The sequence below is a fragment of the Heterodontus francisci genome, chromosome 15 (assembly GCF_036365525.1).
Source record: "Heterodontus francisci isolate sHetFra1 chromosome 15, sHetFra1.hap1, whole genome shotgun sequence".
In the NCBI taxonomy this organism is placed as follows: Eukaryota; Metazoa; Chordata; class Chondrichthyes; order Heterodontiformes; family Heterodontidae; genus Heterodontus; species Heterodontus francisci.
The window spans coordinates 25,342,358-25,362,539 of NC_090385.1; the positions used below are offsets into that span (position 1 = coordinate 25,342,358).

General features: G+C 43.4%; 1 protein-coding gene across 2 annotated transcripts in view; it reads right to left on the reverse strand.

The window, feature by feature from the left end:
* Positions 1–17,708, reverse strand: part of abcb7 (ATP-binding cassette, sub-family B (MDR/TAP), member 7) — a 68,006-nt gene extending 50,298 nt beyond the window's left edge. Inside the window, exons 1-2 of one of the 2 annotated variants that reach the window (XM_068047270.1) lie at positions 17,552–17,708; positions 3,693–3,773 (exon numbers count right to left, since the gene is read on the reverse strand). In XM_068047270.1, the coding sequence (XP_067903371.1) occupies positions 3,693–3,773; positions 17,552–17,683 (213 nt within the window). In that variant the 5' untranslated portion in view covers positions 17,684–17,708. The remainder of the gene's footprint in view (positions 1–3,692; positions 3,774–17,551) is intronic. The other variant, XM_068047271.1, reaches the window with a different exon arrangement.
* Positions 17,709–20,182: the final 2,474 nt, after the last annotated feature.

The window sequence follows — 20,182 nt, forward strand, 5'->3', positions numbered from 1 at the left end:
AAAAAGCAGATCATGCTTGACTAATCTAATTGAATTTTTTTGATGAAGCAACAGAGACGGTTGATGAAGGGAATGCAATGGATGTTGTCTATATGGATTTAAAGAAAGCTTTTGACAAAGTATCACATAAAAGGCTGGTTAACAAAATTGAGACTCATGGAATAGGAAGGTCAGTGTCAGCTTGGATAAAGAAATTGGTTTAAGGACAGAGAACAGCAAGTCGTGGTAATTGGTTGTTTTTCAGAGTGGAGGATAGTAGACAGTGCTGCTTCCCAAGGTTCAATGCTAGGACTAGTATATATTACTTGGATGTTGGAATACAGAATAGACTAGCAGAATGGGCAGACAAGTGGCAGATGGAACTTAATTCAAAGAAGTGTAGAAGGGATAGGGAGAGGCAAATAGACTAAATGGCATAGTTCTAAAGGAGTATACAGGGACAGAGGAGCTGCGGGTTCACGTGCTACAACTTTGACGGTGGCAGGACATGTTGATAAAGTCGTTCGCAAAGCACACATGCTTCATAAGCAAGATATTGCGTACAAAAGCAGGAAAGTTGTGCTGAACCCATATGAAGGTCCGGTTAGACAGCAACTAGACTACTGTGTCCAGTTCTGGTCATCACACTTTCGGAAGGATATGGGGGGTCTTGAGAGGGTGCAGAGAATGGTTCCAGGGATGAGGGATTTTAGCTACAAGGTTAGGTTGGAGAAGCTGGGGTTGTTCTACTTGGAGCAAAGGAGATTTGATACAGGTGTACAAGATTATGACAGATTTAGATAATGTAGACAAAGAAAAGCTATTCCCATTAGCTGATGGTAAAAGGGGACAAGGAGACACAGGTTTGAGGTTTTTGGGCAAGAGATGCAAAGCAATGTGAGGAAGAAATTTTTTTTTTTTTTAAACACAGCGAGTGATAATGACCTGGAACACTGCCTACGAGGGTGGTGGAAGCGGAGACAATGAATGATTTCAAAAGGAAATTGGAAGGGCACTTGCGGGAAATAAATTTGCAGGACTACGTGGATAGAGCAGGGGAATGCAACTGACTGGATGCTCTTCAGAGACCCGGCATGGACCCATTGGGCCGAATGGTCTCCTATGCCGTAATGACTAAGACTCTACTATCCTCCAACCGCACAGTGAGACACATTATCCCTCACCACATAATGGGAAATGTATAAGCTGCCCACTGAATGAATTCTAGTAATTTTAAAGATCTATTAGTCAAAACTGCAAATCGATTTCCTCTTTCCTGAAAATGTTTCATGCGATATACTGCAACAATGATTGCTATAAATTATTTCTACCAAATATATCGGATTAAATATTGGTGGCTTCCATGTGGTGGATTGCATGACACACTGGCAGTTGGGCAAAATAATATAGGCTGTGTCATGCTCATGCAAGGAGAAATTACAAACTATAAAATGAACTGATGAATTGAACTCAAACAAACACCTTTTGTTGCAAAACAAAATGGAGTAATACATCATGTGACCGCTCCTGTATTGCAAATACACATGGTAACGGCTGGAACCCTAAACCAATTGTCAGGTCTGGTCAAGTGTTGAAAAAAGCATTAGAAATATAAACGGCCCATTCAATGTTAATGGCTATCCTTTTTCAACAAGTTGGGTGAACAATGACTTTGCAGATATGGAGACTCCAGACTCAAACACCAGATAATGGGTGTGAAAAACACCACTTTATCAAGACAGCATATAGATGAGCAACACTGTCTAACAATGGCCACACCATCAAACACCATTTATGAAAACACAATAGGAGAGAAACTTGGGTCACCTGACAGAAACCAAGTCTCTGATAAGGTGTTTTTAATAAGAGACATTTTCTGTGCAGAAAGCCAGAAGCCAGAGGAAGAGAGACATATCCCAGCAAGAATAACCCTGCCAGAATACCATCTTTAAACTAGCTAGATGCAGAGATGAAAGGTGACCTTGAAACTCCCTACCTTAGCAATTGTAAGACGAGTTTTGCCATTGAACTGTGACTGAGATTTAACCAAAGAAGTCTGCGGCAAAGTATCCGTCCACCTGAAGCTTTCCAAAGTTTGATGTCAGTGAACCAGGAAAAAGAAACAAGTCTGCAACTGGTTTTAAAATCTTCCTCCCGGGAAACAAACAAGGTTTCACAACAAACTCTTTGTTAACACCATCAAACCTAACTGCATGCTATCTTTTAATCTCTACCTTATCTTGTGTGTGTGTGTGACAGAAAAAGAGAGAATCACACAGAGAGATTGGGTGAAGTTGCAAATTTTTGGGTATGGTTTCATAAACATTTATCGTTCTTTAAGCCTGAGAAAACCTGTCATTTGTCTGTTGATTGACCATTAAAATGCTCAACTGTTAAAACATAATTCTAATAAAAACACACCATCTTCAGTCAGTATAATTGCCCAGATATTTAAACTACCCACCCTCAACAAAAATAATGTTTTTTTTTTAATTTATAGATTTGAAATTCGCAATATTTTCTGCACATCACCCACCAGGCCTCTGCACTGAGCTCACTAAGTGCACAACAGAACAGCAACACTGCATCAAGAATATCTAATAGTCTGTATTATGCAAGGTTCAACAGAATAATGACAAGATATGAAGTCTTTCCTTCATATTTTCTTCCCTTCTCTTGATGAGACTGAATCACATTTAGGTGCAATGTCTGCAAATGCTGGCAGTTACCCAAGCCATTCATCACATACATGCCTAAAAAGAGTTAACTACTGAAGCCAATTGTAGCACAAGCACCACTGTCTCACTTAAAACAAACCAACTCCATTGAGACTGAGGCCTTCCTGCTCTGTGCAGTTTAATACAATATTACATGGACCACTTATCCATTGAGCTGTTAAGAAATATTGTAAAAGGTGTATTCATAGCAGTCATGCAAGACTGGGTCCTGAGGTTTATCCCCTCCATTAAGACCAATTTTGCTCATGAACTGCCCACAATACTGCCTTCCCAAATCTCAGCAACACAGAAGAGGTACTGATGGATAGCAGACCTTTGTGGAGAAGTAAAACCTGGATGAAGCACTAAAATGATTTGGCAAAGGTTTAGAGGCGACATAAGGAAATTTTTTTCCACGCAAGTGGTTAGGATTTGGAATTCATTGCCTAATAGGGTGGTGAATACAGATTCAATAGTAGCCTTCAAAAAGAAAATTGGATAACTACTTGCAGGAGACATAAAACTGAAGGATTATAGGAAGAGTGGGAGAAATGGGACTAACTGGATTGCTCTTTGAAAGAGCAGGCGCAGACTCAATTGCTGTAGTATTCTAAGATTACCCTAGATTTCTCCCACATTCTTCCTTGTGGCCAATTTCAGTAAAACTTGGTGGAGTTCTGCAAGCAAGTCATTCAAGTTACTGTCTTCATTGGACGGCATATGGAATAAGTAATGGGAAAAGGGAGTCTCACCATTCAAGTATAAAAATTTTGAACATTGCACCAGACAGCAATTCAATTATGAGCAAGAAAGTGCCAAAATCTGATAATAGGTAACTAAATGAGGTAAAGTTATTTCCAAAATATACTTGAACTTCTCAATTCTCTAAAAGGCTACACGTCACTGCTGGTCAAACACATCTGTTTGAAATAATCACTCATGCAATATTCTTCCTAGGAGTAAGTTGAGATACAAGACAGAACATCAAAATCCAACCTTTGCAGCTTCCAATATGTGCCTCCTAGCTTCTCCTCCCAAATTCTGCAAGGTCCCATATCTTAAACATGTTGGAGAAGCCTAAAGAGCAACACAAAAAGAATCAACATTTTTCACATCCAGAAACAATTAAACCAAATCTTACTGCTGTCCTAAAAAGTTCCCAAAGATAATTAGTACATAGAGGTTCAGTTTTGTATTTACTAGTCAGAAAATTAACCAGATAAATATCACTCAAATGAAGCCACGGTAGTAATACTTGTCACAATAACCATTTGAAAAATCATTTGATCAAATGGAGATACTACTGCAGCATCTAGCAGGCTAATAAGGGTGAACAAACATTGTAGCACAGGTGAATAGCTGAGATCTTAAGGAAATACACCACACTACAAAAGCTGCATTTTGCAATTTATAGTGCCTATATTTTTTTTACAACAATTGCATTTTCTGTCTTCTACAGTAAATGATGGACTTAGCAATAGGCCAATTGATGTCTCAGGACAACTATAAAAAGCAGGCATTACATAACTTATAAACAGCATGGACTGAACGAATATATAGAGTACAGAAAAAAGGTCAATAAAGAATGATGTGTTACAATGCAGAATAGAATAGAACATAGGTACAATAAAGAACACAGCTTTAAAACCGTCATAAGCTTTATCCACTTAATTTCCTCTCTTTGATCGTGAGCAATGCTGCAGTACATCTGAGATTATGTAGATTATATAGTGTTCAGTCATTCAGATCACATGCTATTTTAAAAAGGATGTAATGCACAATGTATTGTACGGGGCCAGACTGGGTTGGCCCATCTAGTCCTAAAGTGTAAGGAAGCTAGCAGACTGAGGGAACACAGAAGGGACAGCAGCTAGTCAAGTTGTTTGAGGTAGGCAGCAGGGTAAACTCCTGCTATGGCCTGCTTCTTCCACGCCCACTGGATAATCTTCATGGGCAGAATTTAGGTTTCAGAGCCACAGGCAGTAGCCTAGATTCTCAAAAGTAAAGCAGTTAAAACTGTTAGATTTTTCAATGGACTGGGAGACAGCAGACTACACTGCGAGCCTGAAGCAAGGACCTGGCATTGAAGAGCAAAGTTTGGCTCAAGCTATTAAGATTAATGCAGCAGGACTGGAAGTCTGTGGATCCAGCAATGGGAGGTTGTAAAACATAGAGGGAGCCAGCAGGCACACGCACCCTGTGGAAGCACACATGAAGTTGGTTCCCGCAGACATAAACCAGGAATAAGGCAGATGGCTGCATTTAAAATTTAATATGCAAATTTAAATTAATAACATTTTGAGGAATTACAAGGAGGACAGAACAGTACTATTTTGTCCCGGAATGACTGAAAGGCAAGTAATTTGGTAAGTATTAGGGAGGTTATAAGTATGTGTTATCCAGGCATCAGTTTATGAGTGAAAGAGATGTTGGAAGGTGAGAGGTGTGAGAAGTGCAGAAACCTGATAAAAATGATGCCATAGGAAGTGCCCACATTGCAAGACCTGTGATATGTTAGCATTGATACTAGTCGATCTCCACTGGCATCACTCATGGCAAGTTGGATGGTATGATGGTTTATAGGGAGAAATATTATACCATATAATACATAATCATAGAACAGTTACAGCACAGAAGCAGGCCATTCAGCCAGTCATGTCCATGCCAACTCTCTTCAAGAACTACTCAGCTAGTCCCATTCCCCCACCTTTTCCCCATAGCCCTACAAAATTTTTAAAAACTTGTTAATTAGTCAATTCCCCTTCGAAAACCACAAATGTATCTGTCGCCACCACACTCTCAGGCAGTGCATTCCAGATCCTAACCACTTGCTATGTAAAAGTTTCCCTCATGCCGCCTTTGGTTCTTTTGCCAATCACCTTAAAGCGATGTCCTCTGGGAATAGTTTCTCCCCATCTACTCTGACCAGATCCCTCATGATTTTGAATACCTCTATCAAATGTCCTCTCAACCTTCTCTTCAAAATAATGCATTATCCTGCTATGGCAAAGCTGCATCACTTAAGACTACAATGTCTGATTGATAAGTAAATACTAAGTTCAAAGGTTAATGGATATTCAGGCCTGAAGTGGAAACCCCAACTTTATGGAGTTCAATCAAGAGGCTTCAGACGCCAATTGCAATATTTCCTGGTTCTTGAGGAATTTTTATCTACAATTTCCAACTGCCTTTAAGTGTGATACAGAAATCTGCATTAGACTTCAATGCTTATGGTATTGATCATTTTAGTGTATGGAGTTTATGTTTAGTCGAAGAGACTTAGTAGTTGGCAGGAAAAAAGACAGAGGCGCAAGGGGAGAGCCAACTGTGCAACAGCCCCGACAAACAAATTTCTCTGCAGCACCTGTGGAAGAGCCTGTCACTCTAAAATTGGCCTTTATAGCCACTCCAGGCGCTGCTTCACAAACCACTGACCACCTCCAGGCGCGTATCCATTGTCTCTCGAGATAAGGAGGCCCAAAAGAAAAAAAAGTGTATGGACATTTATATTTACAAGAGACTGTAAAAGTATTTGAGACATCTCCAACATTTACTGTAGGTAGTATATTTTAATAGCATACTATAAGGAAATTATACTTACAAAATTATATTGTTTAAAAGTACAAAGACAGGGTTCATGTTTCTATTTATTTAGTAAAGTTCTGAATTCTTCCTTCATCCATTAATCAGTGGGTAAAACTCTCGCCTGAGTCAGTAGGTTGTGGATTCAAGTTCCACTCCAGGACTCGAGCACAAAAAGCAAAGCTGACACTCCAGTGCAGTACTGAGAAAGTGCTGCACTGTTGGAGGTGCCATCTTTCAATTGAGACGTTAAACCGAGGCTCCGTCTGGCCTCTCACATGGATGTAAAAGATCCCATGGCACTATTTCAAAGTTATCCCTGGGGTTCTGGCCACTATTTATCCCTGAAACCAACATAGAAACAGATTAAACGGTCATCATCACATTGCTGTCTGTGGGAGCTTGCTGTGTGCAAACTGGATGCTGCATTTCCTACATTACAACAGTGACTACACTTCAAAAGTACTTCATTGGCTGTAAATCGCTACGAAACGTCCAGTGGTCGTGAAGAGCGCTATATAAATGCACTTCTTTCTTTAAGAGAAAGAATTCGTAGTCAAGAACCTACACCGAAGCCAGGCAATATAGAATCTATCTGAAATTTATTCATGTGGAATTTCCAGAACCTTCATTGAAACACAGCCCGAGTTTAAAGTTCAGACCTGGCGTGTCAAAGTTGGATTAGTAATTATTACAAAATTGGCTTACTAAAAATAAGAGTTTATCAGCTTGTAGAGTTCTGTACCAGAGTTTACCCTCTGCGCTTATATCGTAAATGTCACTGTGCACCAGCAGTGTGCCAAACAGCAACAGCCATAAGCCAATATCAAGGATTACAGGATCAGTTATTAGAGATCACATAGTGGAATGACAAACTATCATTTGAACTTTTAAAATAGCGGGGGAGAACAAATCTGCCAATACCAGAAACTTAAGCTTCATAATCTACTGATGAGAATTCAGTGATGGCAGCAGTGCAGACTTCAATGCAAAACTGGGCATCCATGAGGCACTGTGGGCTATCAGCAGCAGCAGAATTGTACTCAACCACAATCTGTAATCTTATGGCCTGGTATATCCCCAACTCTACCATTACCATCAAGCCAGGAGACCAACCCTGGTTCAATGAAGAGTGCCGGAGGGTATGCCAGGAGCAGTACCAGGCATACCTCAAAATGAGGTGTCAACATGGTGAAGCTACAACACAGAACTGTGTGCCAAACTGCGTAAGCAGCATGCGATAGACAGAGCTAAGCGATCCCATAACCAACGGATCAGATCTAAGCTCTGCAGTCTTGCCACATCCAGCCGTGAATGGTGGTGGACAATTAAACAACTAACTGGAGGAGGTGGCTCCACAAATATCCCCATCCTCAATGATGGGGGAGCCCGGCACATCAGTGCGAAACATAAGGCTGAAGCATTTGCAACAGTCTTCAGCCAGAAGTGCCGAGTTGATGATCCATCGCAGCCTCCTCCTGAAGTCCCCAACATCACAGATGCCAGACTTCAGCCAATTCGATTCACTCTGTGGGATATTAAGAAACGTCTGAAGGCACTGGATACTCCGAAAGCTATGGGCCCTGACAATATTCCGGCAATAGTACTGCTGACCTGTGCTCCAGAACTTGCCACGCCCCTAGCCAAGCTGTTCCAGTACAGCTACAACACTGGCATCTACCCTGCAATGTGGAAAATTGCCCAAATATGTCCTGGACACCAAAAGCAGGACAGGGGGCAGCACAGTGGCGCAGTGGTTAGCACCCCAGCCTCACAGCTCCAGCGACCCGGGTTCAATTCTGGGTACTGCCTGTGTGGAGTTTGCAAGTTCTCCCTGTGTCTGCGTGGGTTTCCTCTGGGTGCTCCGGTTTCCTCCCACATGCCAAAGACTTGCAGGTTGATAGGTTAATTGGCCATTATAAATTGCCCCTAGTATAGGTAGGTGGTAGGGAAATATAGGGACAGGTGGGGATGTGGTAGGAATATGGGATTAGTGTAGGATTAGTATAAATGGGTGGTTGATGGTCGGCACAGACTCGGTGGGCCGAAGGGCCTGTTTCAGTGCTGTATCTCTAAAAAAAAAAGTCCAACCCGGCCAATTACTGCCCCATCAGCCTACTCTCAATCATCAGTAAAGTGATGGAAGATGTCATCAACAGTGCCATCAAGCGGCACTTGCTTAGCAATAACCTGCTCAGTGACGCTCAGTTTGGGTTCCGCCAGGGCCACTCAGCTCCTGACCTCATTACAGCCTTGGTTTAAACATGGGCAAAAGAGCTGAACTCAAGGGGTGAGGTGAGAGTGACTGCCCTTAATATCAAGGCAGCATTTGACAGAGTATGGCATCAAGGAGCCCCAGCAAAACTGAGGTCAATGGGAATCAGGGGGAAAACCCTCTGCTGGCTGGAGTCATACTTAGCACAAAGGAAGATGGTTGTGGTTGTTGGAGGTCAATCACCTGAGCTTCAGGACATTACTGTAAGAGTTCCTCAGGGTAGTGTCCTAGGCCAAACCATCTTCAGCTGCTTCATCAATGATCTTCCTTCAATCATTAGGTCAGAAGTGGGGATGTTCGCTGATGATTGCACAATGTTCAGCACCATTCGTGACTCCTCAGATACTGAAGCAGTCAGTGTAGAAATGCAGCAAGGCTTGGACAATATTCAGGTTCGGGCTGATAAGTGGCAAGTAACATTCACGCCACACAAGTACCAGGCAACGACCATCTCCAACAAGAGAGAATCTAACCATCTGCCCTTGATATTCAATGGCATTACCATTGCTGTATCTTCCACTATCAACATCCTAGGGGCCACCATTGACCAGAAACTGAACTGGAGTAGCCATATAAATACTGTGGCTACAATAGCAGGTCAGAGGCTAGGAATCCTGCGGAGAATAACTCACTTCCTGACTCCCCAAAGCCTGTCCACCATCTACAAGGCACAAGTCAGGAATGTGATGGAATACTCTCCTCTTGCCTGGATGGGTGCAGCTCCAACACTCAAGAAGCTCGACACCACCCAGGACAAAGCAGCCCACTTGATTGGCACCCCATCTACAAACATTCACTCTCTCCACCACCGATGCACAGTGGCTACAGTGTGTGTCATATACAAGATGCATTGCAACAACTCAGCCAGGCTCCTTTGACAGCATCTTCCAAATCCGCAACCTCTACCACCTACAAGGACAAGGGCAGCAGATGCATGGGAACACCACCACCTGCAAGTTCCCCTCCAAGTCACACACCATCCTGACTTAGAACTAGATCACCATTCTTTCGCTGTCGCTGCATCAAAATCCTGGAATTCCCTCCTTAACAGCACTGTGGGTGCACCTCCACCCCAAGAACTGTAACAGTTCAAGAAGGTAGCTCAACACCACCATCTCAAGGGCAATTAGGGATGGGCAATAAATGCTGGTCTAGCCAGTGACACCCACATCCCCCGAATGAATAAAAATAATTTAGGCAGAGATATCCAAATACAGAAGTTGGATCTTGCTAGGAATGCCAGATCATTACAACTGATCATCCCTGTGTTCCAATAAAAAGTCATTGACCTGAAATGTTAACTGTTTTGCTTTCCACAGATGCTGCCTGACCTGATTATTTGCAGCATTTTCTGTTATTATCCCAGTGTTTATTTGATTATAGCCAGTTATCGTTCTGAAATTACTAGTCCTCCAAACACATCCCTAGACACTTACCACAGGGGTGTTCATAAAGCTCACAATTGCATTAAAATTTCACACCGCTGCCATGAAAAGATCAGACACATTGCCATCTGATTAAATTAAAATCTCCCACATGCCATTTATTTGCACAAGAAACACTAGTTTGCCAACTGATAAATATGGGAATAAATAAAAAAATGCTACTGGAAAATAAAGTTGAAAGCATGGCAAAGAAATAAAGATCAAAACGCAGTTTCAAAAAGTGCACTTTCATAAAGGCACATATCCCACATAAAATTTTGGGAACTCGATATTCTACTCACCCAAAATACAGGAACAAAAATTTTCATTTCAAAGCATAAACATTAACCCATTTACACATTAAAAAACTTGCAACTGCACACTACAGTCAACTTTACCATCAACAACTTAAACATCACTGACATTAAATTCAGTAATTTGATGCTTTGAAAACAAACCTCTCATGCATCCTGTCACATGCCTACGGTGTAACCATGATATGGCAGTATCGGCAAAGCATAGATTTTGCCAGGCTAGGAGGTTTACAAACCTCCGAATGCACACAGTTGTCAACTGTACAGTTTTTTTTTAATGCATCACCTATATGCTCTTGTCAATTAAAACTGCCAGTCTATCTTTATCTATTCCTAGGAAGCATTATTATTGATGGTTATTTCCCCACATTTACATACCCAGAGAGACTGGGGGTATATGTATATAAATCATTGAAGGTGGCAGGGCAGGTTGAGAAAGTGGTTAAAAAGACATACAAGATCCTGAGCTTTATAAATAGAGGCTGAGTGTAGAAAAGCAAGGAAATTATGAACTCAACTGGAGTAGTGTCTCCAATTCTGGGCACCACACTTTAGGAAGGATGTGAAGACTTCAGAGAGGGTGCAGTAAAAATTCACAAGAATGGTTCCAAGGATGACGGACTTCAATTACATGGATAGATTGGATAAGCTGGGGTTATTCTCCTTCAAGATGGTTGAGAAGATTTAATAGAGGTGTTCAAAATCATGAGGGGTCTGAACAGAGTAGAGAAGGAGAAACTGTTCCCATTGGCAGAAGGGTCAAGAACCAGAAGAAACCAATTTAAGGCGACTGGCAGAAGAACCAATGCAACACAAGGAAAAAACTTTTCTACCCAGCAAGGGGTTAGGATCCGGAATGCACTGCCTGAGAGTGTGATGGAGGAAGCTTCAATCATGGCTTTCAAAAGGGAAACGGTTAAGTATCTTGAGAAAATATTTGCAGGGCAACAGCGAGAGGGCGGGGGAAATGGTACTAGCTGCGTTGTACTTGCAGAGAGCAGGCACGGACAATGGGCTGAATGGCCTCCTTTTGTGCTGTAACTGTTTTATGATTCTACATCTTTCTACTCCTCCAGGATCATTCAAATCTTTTTCCACGATGACTAACCAGCCCTCAAACCTTATTCCCCCACTATTCCACCCTCTTTTCCAATACCAAGCATAAGGATCTGATGGACTATGTGTCTCCAAAACTGACACCATTGGTACCATTGGCACCATTGAGTCAGTTCCAAAGAAGGGTCACTGACCCGAAACGTTAACTCTGCTTCTCTTTCCACAGATGCTGCCAGACCTGCTGAGTGATTCCAGCATTTCTTGTTTTTGTTTCAGATTTCCAGCATCCGCAATATTTTGCTTTTATTATACCATTGGTACAGCTGTTGGCCAATGTGTTTCTCTCCTCTCCCCCTATAACTCATTAGCCACGGCCTCAAGCCACTATACAATCAGCTAAATTCCATTCTCTCCCTCAACACTCCACAAGCTCATGCTTTCCACAAAATTGATCTTCTGCTTTCTCAATCCTATCCCCACCCAACTCCAGACAACTCAGGTACTTTTCCCAGTCACTCCCTATGCCGGTATTGTTTACAGTCTCCTTTTGCTCAGGCACTTTGCCTCTCCTTTTCAAAGCTGCCATTATTAACCCCCTCTTCAAAATGACTGCCTTTAACTTCTCTCCAAACACTGGCTAATCTCTAAAATAAAAGTAAAATACTGCGGATGCTGGATGAAAGGTCACTGACCTGAAATGTTAACTCTGTTTCTCTCTCCACAGATGCTGCCAGACCTGCTGCCTATTTCCAGCACTATTTTTATTACTGGCTAATCTCGAACCTCCATCCCTTAAATGTGCTATCAACCTCTCAGCCCTGTGCCTACCTCTCAATGCTCTATTTAAATTCCTTGTCCTGCTCAAAATCATCAACAATACCTTCTATGACTGTGACCAAGTGCATTATCTCCTTTTGTTCTCAACCTTTCTACAGTGTTCACAGTTCACCATGCCACCCTCCTCCTCTGCCTCTCATCCATGGTCCAGCTCTATCAGTCTGCCATTACATAGTTCCACTCCTACCTGCCCAATTCAACTAGCATATTTCCAGCAACAGCTTCTCCTCTTGCCACCCAAGTCGCCTTCTCCAAAGATCAATCTATGGCAGAAATCAATGGCCAAGTTGATCTATGCAGTTGATGAGCTACTAACTTCCAAGTCATGGGTTTAACGAAATTTACATTTTATCAAAAAAACACTGCACATTTTCATAGCACGATATACATGGAATGCTATTCCCCTGCATCATGGTGTACAAAAGCCAAGAAATTTTCCTTCATACAGTTCCAATATATAATATTACACCATACAAGAAAACACAAACAGCAGGTTAGATTTAAATGTTTTAAAAAAAGACTTGCATTTATACAGCATCTTTCAAAAGAAGTGCTTTCAAGCCAATTAATTACTTTTGAAGTACAGGCACGGTTGTAATGTAGGAAACACAACAGCCAATTTGCCCACCATGCAGTAGTGATAACAACCAGATAATATGTTTTGGCAATATTGATTGAGGGATAAATATTGGCCAGGACAATGGGAATCTTCCCTACTTTTGTTCAAAATAATGCCATGGGATCTTTTACGACCATCTCAGAGAGAAGACAGGGCCCTCGATTTAATGTTTTATCTGAAAGATGGCACCTCCAACAGTGCAACACTCCCTCAGTATTACACTGGATTGTCAGTCTTGCTTTTTGTGCTCAAGTGAGACTTGAACCCACAACCTTCTGACTCAAAGGCAAGCGTGCTACCAACTGAGCTGCGGCTAACCTATACATTTTTACCTAAACTTAGCAAAATTGTCCAGGCTTTATGAATGACCGCTGGCACCTGAATTTCTCAATTACAGTATTACAGCTCACCCAAAGGTACTCATTAGTCAAGATATATTCCATCTTCACACAGTTAAGTGTTGTTCAAACCAAAATACCCATATTACATCTCTAATATGTAGGTGGAAATTTATGACAAATAGAAATTATTTCTTTGCACACTTGAAACAAATTCATTAACCTTCTGAGAACAGGACACTGCACTGCTTTTAGCTGGCAGCTTACCTCACAAATCTAAATTCCAAAACATGAACCCAGCCATAAATTCCACACAGTGACAATGAATAGCGTCCCAGTCAGCACCCTCATGGCTCAGTAATTTAATGTGAACAACTAAGCCGTGTGTGGAGCCGGAGGACATAGGTTAGGCTTTAAATGATTACTTTTCATCTGTGTTCACTATGGAGAAGGACGAAGTAGGTGTGGAGATCAGGGAGGGGGATTGTGATATACTCGAACATATTAGCATTGAAAGGGAGGAAGTATTAGCTGTTTCAGCAGGCTTAAAAGTAGATAAATCCCCAGACCCAGATGAGATGTATCCCAGGCTGTTATGTGAGGCAAGGGAGGAGATAGCAGGCACTCTGACACAAATTTTCAAATCCTCTCTGGCCACAGGAGAGGTACCAGAGAACTGGAGGACAGGGGACAGCAAATGTGGTGCCATTATTCAAGAATGGAATTTAATCCTGAGAAGTGTGAGGTAATGCACTTTGGGGAGGACTAACAGGGCAAGGGAATATACAATGGTTGGTAGGACCCTATGGAAGTACAGAGGGACCTTGGTGTACTTGTCCATAGATCAATTAAGGCGGCAGCACAGGTAGATAAGGTGGCTAAAGATGTATTTATTTTAATTCAATTTACTTCTAAAAACTCTGGACAAGCTGACAAAGGCCGTCGAGTCCTTCGAGACGAGTAAAGATCCCGGAAACGACGGCTTACCGGTCGAGTTGCACTCGGCCCTGTGGGACTGGGTCGGTCCGGACCTGCTGGAAGTAAACAAGAGTATGCCCCTGGCCGGCAGCATGTCAGAATCCATGAGGAAAGGCATCATCACCCTCATCTACAAGCGGAAGGGGGAAGAGGGCAGAAATCAGAAATTGGCGGCCCATCTCACTGCTTAATGTTGACTACAAGATTCTGTCCAAAGTCATAGCCAGTCAAGTCAAGTCTGCTCTGGAGTCGGTGATCCACCTTGATCAGACCTGTACTGTACCCGGCAGGAAGATCTCCGATAGTCTCGCGCTACTCAGGGATACAATCACCTATGTGCGGGACAGGAGGGTGGACACTTGCCTCATCAGCCTGGACCAGGAGAAGGCTTTTGACAGGATATCGCACACCTACATGATGGACGTGCTTTCCAAAATGGGGTTTGGGGAGGGAATCTGCAACTGGATCAAACTGCTCCACACAAACATCAGTAGCGCAGTCTCAATCAATGGGTGGGAATCAGAAAGTTTCCCGATCCAATCTGGAGTCAGACAGGGCTGTCCTCTCTCCCCAGCCTTGTTTGTTTGCTGTATTGAACCCTTTGCTGAGTCTATTAAGAAGGATGCGAGCATAAGAGGGGTGACACTCAGGTCAAAACCTCCCTGTACATGGACGACGTCGCCGTCTTCTGCTTGGATCCGCTGTCCGTGCACAGACTGATGAGCATCTGCGACCAGTTCGAACTGGCCTCGGGAGCCAAAGTTAACCACGGCAAGAGTGAGGCTATGTTCTTTGGGAACTGGGCTGACCGATCCTTTGTCCCCTTCACCATCAGGTCAGACTACCTGAAGGTGCTGGGGATATGGTTCGGAAGGGCCGGGGCGTGCACCAAAACCTGGGAGGAGCGAGTAGCCAAGGTACAGCACAACTGAGAATGTGGGGGCAGCGATCTCTCTCCATTGTGGGTAAGAACCTGGTCATCAGGTGCGAGGCGCTCACGTTGTTGCTGTACCTGGCGCAGGTCTGGCCCGTACCCCACTCCTGCGCTGTGGCAGTCACCCAAACCATTTTTCACTTCATCTGGGGATCCAAAATGGACCGGGTCTGGAGGGACACGATGTTCAAACCTCTGGATAAGGGCAGGAAAAATGTACCCAACGTGGCCCTCATCCTGATGACCACCTTCGTGTGCGGCTGCATCAAGCTGTGTGTAGACCTCCAGTACGCAAACTCCAAGTATCACTATGTGCTGAGGTTCTATCTGTCCCCGGTGTTGCGAAGGATGGGCCTGGCCAGATTGCCGCAGAACGCTCCATGCAGTTGGACCGTGCCGTACCATCTAGCCTTCGTGGAGCAGTTTCTGCAGGAAAGCACCTCTGACCACCGATCCATCAGGCAGTGGTCTGCACGGAATGTCCTCAAGGCCCTACGGGGAAAGGAGACGGTGGATCCTGTCGGATGGTTCCCCGAGCAGACCGCCAAAGTCATTTGGCGGAATGCCTCATCACCAGAACTTTCAAACAGGCACCAAGATGCAGCTTGGCTGGTGGTGAGAAGAGCCCTCCCCATCAGATCCTTCCTGCACGCCCGAAGTCTCGCCCCCTCCGCACAATGCCCCCGTGGTGGCTGTGATGGGGAAGAGACGGTTGCCCACCTCCTCCTGGAATGTGTCTTTGCAAAGCAGGTGTGGAAAGAGATGCAGTGATTTTTGTCGAGGTTCATCCCAAGCAACTCTGTAACACAGGAGTCTGTGCTCTACGGGCTGTTTCCAGGGACGCACACCGAGATAAACATCAACTGCTGCTGGAGGACTATCAATTCGGTGAAAGACGCCCTTTGGTCTGCCCGAAACTTACTGGTCTTCCAGCGCAAAGAGATGTCCACGACTGAATGTTGCAGACTGGCACATTCCAAGGTCCAGGACTACGTGCTGAGGGACGCACTAAAGCTTGAGGCAGCCGCAGCAAAGGCTCAATGGGGAAAGACCACTGTGTAAGGTCCCCCCACCAAGCTGAACTGAGGGGCTGGATCCATGGGAAACCCCTCGAACTGTATTGGGAAATTTTTCATTTGCTGTAAAATGTAAAAATGCATCTGGCACGACAATGAAATGGAAGGGTTGTGAGGCAACTCATGATTGTATAGAAGGAAACTGACTGCCTTTGCACTGTTTGTATTTTTTGACTTGGTGCTGTTTTAAACGGTTTGGTAATGTGTTTTTACAGATTTTTTTGAATAAAGTATATTTTGGAAATTTAAAAAAACTTCTAAATATTTAAAAGTAAAATACTGCGGATGCTGGAAATCTGAAATAAAAACAAGAAATGCTGGAACCACTCAGCAGGTCTGGCAGCATCTGTGGAAAGAGAAGCAGAGTTAACGTTTCGGGTCAGTGACCCTTCTTTGGAATTGACAAATATTAGAAATGTCACAGGTTATAAGCAGGTGAGGTGGGGGTGGGGCAAGAGCCCACCCCCACCTCACCTGCTTATAATCTGTGACATTTCTAATATGTCAGTTCCGAACAAGGGTCACTGACCCGAAACGTTAACTCTGCTTCTCTTTCCACAGATGCTGCCAGATCTGCTGAGTGGTTCCAGCATTTCTTGTTTTTATTCTAAATATTTAAGTTAACCGGGAGACCTTTAAAAATGGCTTCACAGCCTGCACACAGGCAGCTGTGCCATTGCCTGAGACAGACAGCCCACCTCCTCCACATGATCAGTGGGCAGCCCACCCTGCAGATGCAAATGAGTTGCCACACACAAGATTCGGGGAGAGACCAAGACTAGGGGATAGTTTAAAAATAAGGAGTCTCCTATTTAAGATAGAGATTAGGAGAACTTTTTTCTCTTAGAGGGTCGCAAGTCTGTGGAACTCTCTTCCCTGGAGAGCAGTGAAGGCAGGGTCATTAAAGGTTTAAGGCAGAGGGAGACAGATTCTTGACAAAGAAGTCTAAGGATATCAAAGGTAGGGAGGAAAGTGGAGTTGAGTCCAAAATCAAATCAGCCATGATCTTACAGAATCATAGAGCAGGCTCGAGGGGCCAAATAGCCTACCCCGCTTCTAGTTCGTAAATTATCTTGATGCTTTGATAAATATGAACACGCTGTAAATTTCCACCTCCTTTGCCTTTCAATGGAAATTCCCAACCTCATCAAGGGAGGAGTCTGCTGGACAGAAACATGACTGAGAGCACATAGACAAGTCTGAAAGTAACTTTCACACGGCAGTCAGTGTCTCCGGATAATGAAGGCACAGGTATTAAGCTGGAGCTGCCCGTGCCCAGAGGGAAGTGGGGGGCCGGTGCTGGACACTGGGAGGGAGAGAGAGAGAGATTGCTGCTAAGCGGGGCCCGGGCCGACTCGCCACTCACTCAAAGACTGACCTTCCCTCACTCTCGCCCAACGTCCCCATTTCAAGGTCACTCACCTTACGGTGTTTGTCAGCGCGATGCCTGGAGTTCATCAGGATATGGGCCGAACTAGCAGGCTGCAGGAAGAAGGCAAGCCGGCGCCTCTGCAGATGAAGCCGACAACTCACAGAAAGCAAGAGCGCCGCCATCTTCACCCCGCCCCACGGTATTGTGGGAGCTCCAGAATCACGTAACCGGATCACAATGACGTCAGCCCTTCCACCCAAATACTGTCCCAGGAGTGCAGCAAATATACTAATAACACTCAGTGTTATTACTGCCTGCAATAATATTCAACATTATTACTGCCTACAATAATAGCATTATCACCGCCTGCAGTAATGTTCAGTATAATTACTGCATGCAATAGTAGCATTATCACTGCTTGCAATAACACTCAGCATTATTACTACCTGAGCAATACTCAGCAGGATTAATGCCTTCAACAACAGTCAAAGCTATTACTCTCTGCAACAATACTCAGCATTATCACAGCTTGCAACAATACTCAGCATTATTACTTCCAGTCATGCTCATCATTATTACTGCCCGCAACGATACTCAGCATTACCACCGTCTGCAATAATAGTCAGCATTATTACTTGCTGCAACAATACACAGCATTATTACTGCGTGCAATAATTCTTGCCATTATTACTCTATGTAATAATACATGGCATCATTACTTCCTGCAATAATATTTGCCATCATTACTGCCTGCAATAATAGCTGGCATCATTACTCTCTGCAATAATACTCAGCATTTTCACACTCCAAAACAATGCTTGGCATCATAACTGCCTACATAAATACTCAGCATTATTATTCTCTGAAATAATACTCAGTATTATTACTGCTTGCAACATGCTCAGCATTATTACTCTCTCCAATAAGACTCAGACCATTATTAGAGTCTGCAACAATACTTGGAGAATTGTTATTGTATGCAATAATACCCTGAGCAATATTACTGTCTGCAACAATATGCAGAGCAATATCACTGTCTGCAATAATATTCAGAGCCATATTACTGTCTGCAATAATACACTGAGTAAAATTACTGTCTGCAATAATATTGGGAGCATTATTACTCTCTTCAATAATACTCGGAGTATTATTACTGTGTGCAATAGTACTCGAAGCAATATACTGTCCACAATAATACTTGGAGCAATATTACTGCATTCAATAATATTCGGAGCAATACCACTGACTGGAATTTAACGTTGAGGCAATAGCCCCGCCCACTGACTGAAAAGTCAGAGGCGAGCCTGCCTCTGCTAGGCCTGGAAGCCACGCTGTTATTTTGGCCAGGATTTTATGTGGCCCCCTGAGGTGGGGATGGAGGCGGGGGGCATAGAATATTGTGATGGGTGGTGGGGATCATGGGTGGAGGGCCCGTCACCTCTCCATCACCAAGCGATCTTCCCGGGGAATGGATAGGCCGCCGATGGCCTTCCCACCCAAAGGCCAATTGAGGCCCTTAAATGGCCTATTAACAGCCAATTAAGGGCCTCTTCCTGTTGCATGGGGCCTTACCAGTGATGGGGGTGGGAGGACACCTTGTAATATGAGGCGTTATCCCTTTGGGCTTGTGGGGCGGGGTGCGGTACCCCTCCTCTATGGGCAATCTGTGGCTTCTGAGGGTATTATTATCTGCAATAATACTCAATGCAATATTCCTTCTTTGGCCTCCTTATCTCGAGAGACAATGGATACGCGCCTGGAGGTGGTCAGTGGTTTGTGAAGCAGCGCCTGGAGTGGCTATAAAGGCCAATTCTAGAGTGACAGGCTCTTCCACAGGTGCTGCAGAGAAATTTGTTTGTCGGGGCTGTTACACAGTTGGCTCTCCCCTTGCGCCTCTGTCTTTTTTCCTGCCAACTACTAAGTCTCTTCGACTCGCCACACTTTAGCCCCGTCTTTATGGCTGCCCGACAGCTCTGGCGAACGCTGGCAACTGACTCCCACGACTTGTGATCAATGTCACAGGATTTCATGTCCCGTTTGCAGACGTCTTTAAAGCGGAGACATGGACGGCAATATTACTGTCTGCAATAATATGCAGAGCAACATTACTATCCACAATAATATGAAGAGCAATATTACTGTCCACAATAATACTCAGAGCACTTTGTCTATAATAATATGTAAATCAACATTACTGTCCACAATAATGCTCAGTACATTATTACTTTCTGCAATAATCCTTGGAGTAATATCAACGTCTGCAATAATATTTGGGGCATTATTATGTCTACAATAATACACAGATCATTATTACTGTCTGCAATAATATGCAGAGCAACATTACTGTCTGCAATAATACTCAGAGGATCATTAGTCTCTGCAATAATACTCAGAGAAATATTACAGTCTGTAATAAGACTCAGCAATATTACTGTCTGCAATAATACTCAGAGCAATATTACTGTCTTTAATAATACCCAGAGCATTATTAGTCTGCAATCCTACTCAGGGCAAATAATATTGTCTGCAATAATACTCAGAGCACTAATACTGTCTGCAATAATAATCAGAACAATATAACTGTCTTCAATAATACTCAGTGCAATATTACAGTCTGCAATAATACTCAGAGAAATAATATTATCTGCAATAATATTTGGCACAATATTACTGTCTGCAAT